General features: G+C 34.2%; 1 protein-coding gene across 2 annotated transcripts in view; it reads right to left on the bottom strand.

Annotated features, from left to right (window-relative positions):
* The window catches only part of srbd1 (S1 RNA binding domain 1), a 63,458-nt gene that overhangs the window by 9,616 nt on the left and 43,903 nt on the right, over positions 1-9,939 (bottom strand). For both annotated transcript variants that reach the window (XM_024297220.2, XM_024297219.2), the window contains 3 exons: positions 6,180-6,286; positions 2,326-2,493; positions 2,055-2,192 (listed from right to left, as the gene is read on the bottom strand). In XM_024297220.2, coding sequence (XP_024152988.1) covers positions 2,055-2,192; positions 2,326-2,493; positions 6,180-6,286 — 413 coding nt within the window. The remainder of the gene's footprint in view (positions 1-2,054; positions 2,193-2,325; positions 2,494-6,179; positions 6,287-9,939) is intronic.

Raw genomic sequence — 9,939 nt, 5'->3', positions numbered from 1 at the left:
AAAAAAAAAAAAAAAAAAACGTATCTTTTCTTCTATTTAGGTTAGGTAGTTAGGGGGTTAAAAAAGACTGATTAAAATGAAGACAAGAGAGATATATTTTTTAAACTTGAATAAAATGTAGATATTTTAGGTAGAACTTCAGTATGCTAGTTTTTTTATTATTATCAATGACAAAAACTTTACTGTGATGGCTTCTTGCGTCAAAGTATTCGAGTACTCGGATATGAATATTCGTGATGTCCAAGATCGCTGATGCGCGGTCTTTATTAATATATTAGAGTGTAGTACAAATACAGTTCAGGTAGTGTGTTTTTGCTCTAAAATGCATGGATTTTAAGTTCATAGACTATAAATAAGCTGAATGTGCAGCACTACCGTCAATGGACGTAAATAAATCTTCAAAATAAAGTATTGTTGAAGCTTCTCCTTTTCAAAATACAACTAGTGTTTTTTTTGTAATTGAAAAAAATGATGATCCATTTAATGATTTATGTTCTAAAAAAAAACGAATTTGCCTTAAAATTTCTTTTTTTTTTTTTTTTCAGCCAGATTCTGCAGTGGAGAAAAGTGGCTTTTCATAACAGCTTTGCATCCATACGCAATGCTTTAGAACGTAAGAGTTGAAGTGTTTGAGGATTGGAAAAAGTGTGGACAAATGATCCAAAACAACAAAGATGTTGATAATGTTTTTTTAACACTTAAGTTAAACAGAAAGTTAATGAAAAAAATAGTTTGAAGTGAAAAACACTATTCCTTTTCATTTAAATATTTGTGTTTTATCAGTTTTGTTGAATCTGATATTTTCTAAATAAAAGTATATAGTATGGTGATTTAATACATATTATTTTAATTTAATATGGCCAGTCAAAATATATAGCAACAGTACAAACATATTATAATAAAAAGGTAAAATTTGTGAATCATTAAGCTTAATTTCTGAAATAAAGCTTCCCTTAAGTAGCGATCCAAAGCATTTTGTAAGTGACACTCGTAGTGTAGATAGGGCTGCAAGACAAACAAAAAATAACAAATGTGTATCCTTTCTTTGGGATGGAATTATCTTATATTTTTAGTAGAATTTAATCAACAAAATGTAAAATTCAAAGAAACAAATAAAGAAAAAAACAGCTAAAAGGGTATTTTGTAGAGCCAGAGATCGATTAAAAAAACTAACAAATTAATCGCAAACCTGGACAAAATTAATTGCAATTAGCTTCTTTTTTGTGTGTTACAACTTATTTTCTGCGAATAATCACAATATAAATTCACAAAATTGTACATTTAGAGCATTTAATAAAAATCAGATTAATCACACATTTTTGTTGTGATTAATCACTATTAATCACTATGTTTTACTTGTTAGATTTTATGACAATATGCAGCTTTTGAACAAAAACAGGTCATGGAAGCATAAATCAAAGCGCAATTAATTTGCATTCATAAATACTAATACATTAATTCTGTTTGATTAACCACATGCTTTAATGCATTAGTAGTATTTTGAAATAAAGTCTAATTGATTTTGGGTGATGTAAAACTCATAAATGCTTTAAAGACATACAGACATTAAAGAAAGAAAGATCTTTTCATTTTATGACATGGATTTTATCTGTATATATGCACACACACATTCACTGAGACCATTAAAGATACTACAACAAAAGAGGAGCAAATCTTGAAGCCACTAGTGTCAGAACCTATGTAGACTAAACAAAGCTGAGTGACTACAGCTGCACGAGGGAGCACACACATATACATGCACACCCCGTCAGAGTGCAGGGACTGATGTTCAATGTGCTTTTGATATCAGCATCAGCAGTTCTAACAATCATTTCTCACACAAGGACACACACACTACATGTGTACAAAGCCAAAGCCTCTTCTCTTGTATCCCGTGTCTGCGTAAATCAAATCAGAGTCCTTCACCAGTATAACCAACCCCATATGTGATGGTGTCAAATCAGCTCCATCTTAGCCTGAACATGCTTTGGCCAGCAGGGTAAGCTGTTGTACAAGTGTATGTGTGCATATTGGCATGTTTGTGTGTTTCCCACCTCTGCGCCACACTGTAGGACTCTGGGTGAATACAGGTCTGGTCTAGAGGGTTTAATGAGTCCACCGTTTTTCCTTTGCACTTCTTAGCTGCTGCTTTTCCAGTTGTTGTTGCTGCAGGCTGAGCTGAGGATTTCACACTGTTCAAAAACAACAAAAAAGACCATGAAGTATTTTATGTTGTCACATCATACTGTTTGAAAATCTTGTTGATAACAATTATGCCAGTAATACTATATTTTTCTATGTGGTTCTGAACATGCTGCTTTGTACCTCTGCAGAGTTTGAGGGTCGATTCGGATGAAGCCAGCACACTGTTGGTAGGACTTGGGCCCGATGCCTTTGACCAGCTTGAGCTGCTCCCTGTTGCTGAACGGACCGTTCTGCTCCCTCCACTCTGTTATATTGCGAGCCCGGCCCGCATTGAGGCCTGCTACGTGCCTGGAACATGAAGCAACAAATTACTGGGGGAAAATGCATTAGAGCATATTTTTATAGGTCACCTTACAGGTCATTTAGCCTACGCACTGAGTGCAAACTGTTCTGCGTTTACAAAGTACTTCTTTTTAGAAAACCAGGGTAATCAAAGTCTGTGGTTTTTTTAGCGGCCATTCCTGGATATTTTCAACTGTGTTTTGGGTTTTTACCCTGCCAGGGAACCCATGACCTGCAAATGAAGCGTAAGTTGGGTGATCTAAGGACGTTTTTCTGCACGGACTAATGTCAATTTATGTAAAGCAGCCCAAAAAGAATAACTAAAAGCAAGTATGCTTTAATATGAGGAATGACAATCTATTTTTTTTAAAGCTCATTAGTTTATTGGTATACAATTTTGTTTTAAAAATGAATCCAATTTCAATTTTTCTATAAATATTTTTTTCTAGAAACTTTGATGTATTTTAAAAACATTTTAACAAATTCAAGTAAAGCCTTTTTTTTAAGTTTTCAAGTTCCTTTGATTGTTTTCTCAGGATAATGAGATAGTGGATCTCATCATCAGTCCATTAAATGACAACATTTGTTACTTGTGTTCCCTGCACCATACATGGTGCAGAGTTTGTTTAAAGTGAGGTTTGATTTTTAAAACGACCTTGACTAGCTCCACATTACGGAAGCCAAAAACAGGCTGCCCTACTTTTTTTTATTGTTTTCTCGTAATAATGAGATTCAATATCTCATTATCAGAAAAAAATTCTTGTTATAACAAGATAACTAAGAATATACTGTAGCATCTCTCTCTCCCAACTTCTGAGACACTGAGACTTTACCTGTTTTAAGTCTCTTTATTTTGTGGTTAACAACAAAAAAAGCAGAAAGCATTCCACAAAAGTTTCTTTTTTAGTCTATTTTTTTATTTATTAGTGAATCTACGATCCTCAAACACCTTAATTATATCTAATTTACCAGCCCCCTCCCTTTATTTCCCTAAATATTCCAAACAGGTTGATTGGCAGAACCGACCAAACCCAGGTCCGATGTGCCTCTACGCATAATTTCTTCACTGAGCTCCGAACATTAGCGGATTAAAGCCAATCAGCTGAAGATTCACTAATAAATCAAAAACAGACTAAAAACAACTTTTGTCGAGTATTTTCTGCCGTTTTTGTTGTTATCCACAACATAATGAAACTTAAAACAGGTAAAGCCTCTGTAAGTGGTAGGAAGAGAGGGACGCTTCAATATATTCTTCGTTATCTCATTATCACATAAAACTAATTTTGTTTTCTAGTGATAATGAGATAGTGGATCTCAAAATCACAAGAAAATAAATTGTGTTTGCTCGTAATAATAAGATAGTGGATCTCAAAATCGCAAGAAAACTAATTTTGCTTTTTCATGATAATGAGACAGTGGATCTCATTATCACAAGAAAAAATATTTGAGAAAATACATTTTGTTTTCTTGTGATAATGAGATAGTGGATCTCACTATCACAAGAAAAAATTTAGAGAAAACACATTTTGTTTTCTCTTGATAATGAGATAGTGGATCTCATTTTTTGGGGCTGACATATTTACCTAGGCTATTAAACAAAATGTATTTTTTTGTGTTTTATTAAAAAAAGGTAAAAATAAGAATACAAAATTTTCTCATTTTCACCAGAAAACACAACAAATTCACACACCGACATACTGATGCTTCAAAGAATAGCTGATAATCAACATTTAGAGAGCATATTTGAACCAAAGTAGAGGGGGAATGTGAAACTGAATTACTCTCTTAATGCCCACAGTGACTCACTCTCTAAAACACATTTCTATGTCAACACTCCATATAATACCTCAGTCATCAACACATACATGTGTGCCTGAAGTGTGAAAGTAAGCAAAGCATAACTGGTGGCAGGAATGGAAAAAGCTAACCTGCACAGCAGACAGGTAAACAGATGACCTGATGCCTGCTCCTCAGATGCCAACTTTATTTTATAAAGTTCGTTTCACCTGTAAAAAATTCTACTATGTGAACAGACCTTTTAACATAAGCTGCAAAATGTTCAGCAACTGTGTGTGTGCTAGCAAGGATTTCTATGTGCATGAAGAGCACACAATTAAACTGGCATTTCATATAATTGTATATGTTTGTGTTCTATATTGTTTTTGAATTGATTCCAGTCAACCCACAGGATAAGCTTGAAGTGTGAAACAATATTTTAAGAAAGCTCAACCCACTTCTTCTGTCAGAATTAGCAAATTATGTGTGTACCAGGGGCGGAGCTATAACATTTCACATGGGGGAAATGGTGGGGGGCAGAATACTTTGAAAGAATGGTAAATGACAACAGAAGAGTAGATGGCTATGACAGATAAAGGAGTCAAAAATACATATTTCTAACAGTTTTGTCATTATTATTGTCTTTATATCATTTAAAAATTCGCTTTTGGTATTTATTTTTTCAATGGTTAAAGAAGCTCGTATTGATGATTTCTTGATATTTGTCAACAATGACATCATATATTGTCCAATAGTGGCCAATATCTAATAAAAACCCCGGGTCTAACAGGTGTTTGTTACTTTAGATGCTGGGCTCCTTTAAGACCACCCCCCCCCCCCGATACTGGAAGTGTTGCCAGATTGGGCGAAAAACTGTCCAGTTTGAGCAAAAACCTTCCCCATTTGAGTGGAAAACTGCCCAATCTGGCAACACTGGACGCTGTGTGTCTGTGGTATTTGTGTTGTGTACACTCATTCGATCTAGTGTTTAAACTTGGTGTTGTGGCCTATGTCATAGAATATTCTGGTCAGGAATCTGCACAACATTTTGGGGTGGATTCCAAACATATCCAGATGAGTGAAATGGGAAAGACGTTGCAGAAAACAAGCAAACTATTTCTTGGTGGAGGTGCAAAGAAAGCAAACGATGAATTAGAAGAACAGGTTTGATCGTGGATTTCTGAGCAAAGACGGAAAGGTGCGCATGTCTCCAGGAAAGTGATTCAGATGAAAGCGAAGAGGATTTTTGATATAGAGATTGATGAAGCTTTAAAAAGAAATGAAAAGTTCACACCCAGTGATGATCAAAACATAATACAATAAATCCTGAAATATTCATCTGCTGTTGTTGTCTAAATTTTGTAACCAAATTTCACAACAAAATGAACTCATTAGCCATCACCATTCTGTCTGGAATGGAAGAAACGCCGGTCTCCAACTGTTTCTAAACATTCTAAATATTTCTCAACATTCCCCATGTTTCTGATAAAACCCCGGGCCGGCTGACACATTTTTAGAATAAGCGCCAGGGCTACTATTAGAAGATATACAGTACTAATCTTGACTCAAAAATTGGGCGGGGCAAGGGTGGAGCTAAGCAGTGGGCCCCCTGTAGCTCCGCCCCCGGTGTGTAAATAAAGACATGGTCAGTGCTGTGCAAAGGTTTGCCATTTATAATCATTTTTATGTAATACCATTATAGACACAAACTTTATATCCATTAAAAATAAACAAGAAAATTGAAAATAAAAATTAAAGTAACCAGACTGGGTGAGTCTGTTCACCAAAAGAACAAGATTCATACAAACCTTTTTTATAAACACAGAAAAACACAAAATATTTATTTTAAAAACTGTTGAATTCATCAAAAATGTTTAATCTGCTTAAAAAGCTGTGTATCTTTATTTATAATCTACCTCATCAGTATCTCGGAGCAGATGTTGACGTCCACACCCACGAAACTGACACACTCCTGTACCACTCCTTCCAGCGCCGCCTTCAGTGCTCCAGCAGAAACATCGTGCTATAAAAACACAAAGAACAAACATGGTTTTTGTTTGTACTTATTAAGGAAAAGTGTTCACCTGTTGTTTTAAAGTGAAAGGAAAACCAATAAATAATAGCGAGAAAAGTGGCAGTTCTAAACACACAATGTACAGTCCACTGCATTGGACAGATTTTAAAATTAAATCAAATAACCTTTTTTTTTTTTGCTTTTCCTTGGATCTGATTCCCATTTTCTCTCTATTTTTCCAGTAAATACCATCCAGTTAGCTTTACAAGTTACATCAAAGCTTCGTTACTTTTATAAATCTGCTTCATATTTAAGCAGAGCAAACTACATTTTTATTTTTTTGTATCGTTTTAATCTGCTTTACCATTTGTTTTGTTCCTTTTTTTCCTCTAAGAATACTTGCATCAAGTTTTTTTTTTTCTTTTTGGTGACATCTGATCTTGGCTGATGTCCATTAGGTTTCTTTATTGAACTCAAAAGATTTTCAGCGAAACTGTTTTGACATGTAGGTTATAAGTGATGATACAATATGAAAATGCAACTAGAAATAAAAAAAACAAAACTTTTTTAGCTATTAAAATCTGATGCAACACACAGCCGCACAGATATGTTATTAGGGTGTCAAAAGCTTTGATCGTATTAATCATCTTCGTTTCTCTATAACCAACAATACCTGGTTATGCTTTAGTTCTGTATGTATGTGTGCAAAAAACAAAAGACAGATTAAGGCACACTATAAAAATAATCATTTAAAGTTATAAAAAAGTGACTATATTATATGTTATAACATACATTATATTCTAATTGTTAAAGGGAAACAGTTTTACAGGTTCTAAAAACTACGCAGGGACACACAAATCCCTGGAATTGAAACACCGTCAACATTTAAGAGATACGGCTGAAGACTGACGCCTCAACAACTGCTAGAGAAATGGCTGATACTTTATGGCAGACTGTTGGACCTCTCCATCAACGTGAATGTATCCATGCAGCAGTCCCTGTGTCGTGTGCACCAAAGAGCTTAAGAAAAGCAAGAGTTGGCCTGTAAAAGGATCTTAACACTTGTAAATACACAAAACTACAGCTGTTTCTGCACAACAGGCAGACTCAGAGGAAAAGTGACTTTAACAGTTAGTCAGACGGAGAAAACACGGCTCAGATTTCTGGGACATTTGCATGCAAGCTGCCTGACTTAACATTCACAAATACAACCAGTTAGAAATAGTTAAAAGAACTTTCTTTTTGAAACCACATCACAAAAACCCTGGTGAACTCTAACCTAATAACACGGATTTTAAAAATATATGTAAATCTTTGTTGAAATTTCCTTTTAGCTTTGTACTTAAACAAAAACGCAAAAATCAAACACTTTTAACGTTTATATGTACTCAGTAAAATGACTTTCTTTACATTTGTATCAATAAAATGTACAAAATGAAACATTTTAATAGAAAAAAAGTACATTATTTTGGCTTCTACTCTGTCTTCAGAATTAATGTAACCATAAATTGACTAAACAATCATAGAAATAAATATTTCTCTAAAGCATAAGAGTAGCCTCTCCAGGAGTTTTTGTGTGTTTTTGTTAATATTGAAGTACAGGCTAATAAGCTGCATGTGCTTCTGCCTAAATTTTTTATTGTTTTTTGTTTATTCTGTACTTTCTGTAAATAATACAAATGGCAAACTAAACCAATGCAAATACCAATATTTGTTTAAGAACCAAATTCAGGTGAAGATTTTAGATTTCCCTAAACTGACTATATTCTACTGTACTTTTACACCGAACTATAAGTGTAAAATGTAAATGTAAAATAGAAGAGGTGGATTTTAGTTCTCAGAGAAAGTGTATGTCTGAAAGCTTAAAACATAAAAAACGTCAATTTATCAATGACATACGTGTGAGAAACTTCAATGAGAAGGAAGAATGAAGAGAAAACCGACAGTCATACCAGAAGAAAATGTTTCACACGAGAAAAGTGCAGGTATGTAGAGTGTGAATTTTAACCTGAAGCTTAATTGTTGTGTTGATACATTCCCACTAAAACTTTTGTTTAAAGCAGTATAACTCCACAGAACATCAAATGAAAAGTAAAGGAAGCCTTTTAAATGGTTAATTTCTCTTTTTTTCTTTAAAATAAATTATTTGAGATAAGTGCTTTTGGCAAACTCAATGGAATGTGAAAACATAATAAATGTATTAGTTGCTCAGAAAAAGGTGTCTCAAAATAAAAGTTTACAGTGCTAGAAAATTAGGGCTGGGTATCGATAATAATTTCCATAAAGTATATTGTCCTGCTTTGAAGATGTTTTCTTTATCAACTGAGACATTTCTAGTCCTCTGCTGTGCTCATCCTTAAAGCTTGTGATACTCTCTGTAGAGGAAAAGGTTCTATGAGGACTTTAAAGAGGCTTTCACTAGAGTAGGAAATGTCCTGACTAGAATAACAGCAGCTCTTGCAGTCATGCATACAAAAGACAAATGTTTTGCGTCTTGTAAAGCATAAACCAGCCTTTAGGCAATAGTACTGCATGTTCATGCAAACACAGTTTAACGTTTTTATACATACAACTTGAAACCCGAAGCCACTGTGGGTTTTTTTCAAGCTCCAATTGTGGTGAATTTTGCCCCTTAAAAACTTTTTCAGTTTATAAATGGATCATGTTTCCATTATTTAAGGCAAAATGAAAGCAAACATCAGAGAACAAATAAATTTAAAAAACTCAGATTTATCTCCTCAATCAATAATAAACTGTCTGCAGAGTGAAAGCCTGTCCACATTTTCTGTTTTATCTTCAGCTTAGTGTTTTGATCTTCAGTCAACACTGTTCAAAAAGGCAGACCGAGTCCAGATATTTTAAATGATTAAGTACAAAATTGAGGTTTTACCAATAAGTTATTAGAGCTTTTTCACTCCTTCATTCTTCAGCCTCAAGCGTCAGACCCAAACCTCAAACTCATCCAGAACCAATGGACTGGATCCGTGTGTGTGAAGGTCATGTTTGGATTGGCCTTAAACCAGCCAACCAATAGGCATGAACAAAGTGCTTCTGTCTGCACCACGAGAACTCAAACGCTGCCGAGTTACCACACGTCAATCAGGAAGAAACATTGATAAAAAATGATTAAAGACTGAAATACAAAGCAAGCATTTAATCGCTCTGTATTTCTAGGATAAAATAATATATTTATGACCTTTGAAGGAGGTTAAGCATTTTCCATTATGATGATTACCTAATTATTTAGCAGGAAGAGAGACAAAAGGGGGGAAATGGAGGCTAAGCAGCTGCTTAGAGCTACTGTGCTGATTGACATTTTGGCAGAAGCTTTAAGTCTGACAGTAACTGAAAAAACTGGCATGGCAGAAAATCATGAAAAGCTGTAGCTGGAATGACAACATATTCAAAGACATAACTACTAAAGAACTACTAAATCTCTAAAATGCATTAAACCAAGTCTTTTTTAAGACAGAATATGCTAAATTATTAAATTATTTTGATCTAAATTATCCCCTGTATGTTTAACCCCTTAATCATTTTATAGCTAATTTGGTTTGTCGCATATTTGAGACAACAGGCATTAAAGGGTCTTCCCATACCCAAAACATAATAAATTCAAACTTAACCACACTACTAGAATTTTGTAAGCCATTTTTAATATT

This window comes from Oryzias melastigma, linkage group LG15 (genome assembly GCF_002922805.2).
Source record: "Oryzias melastigma strain HK-1 linkage group LG15, ASM292280v2, whole genome shotgun sequence".
Lineage (NCBI taxonomy): Eukaryota > Metazoa > Chordata > Actinopteri > Beloniformes > Adrianichthyidae > Oryzias > Oryzias melastigma.
The sequence above is the reverse complement of the archived record's forward strand: the minus strand, read 5'-3'. Positions and strand labels throughout refer to the sequence as shown.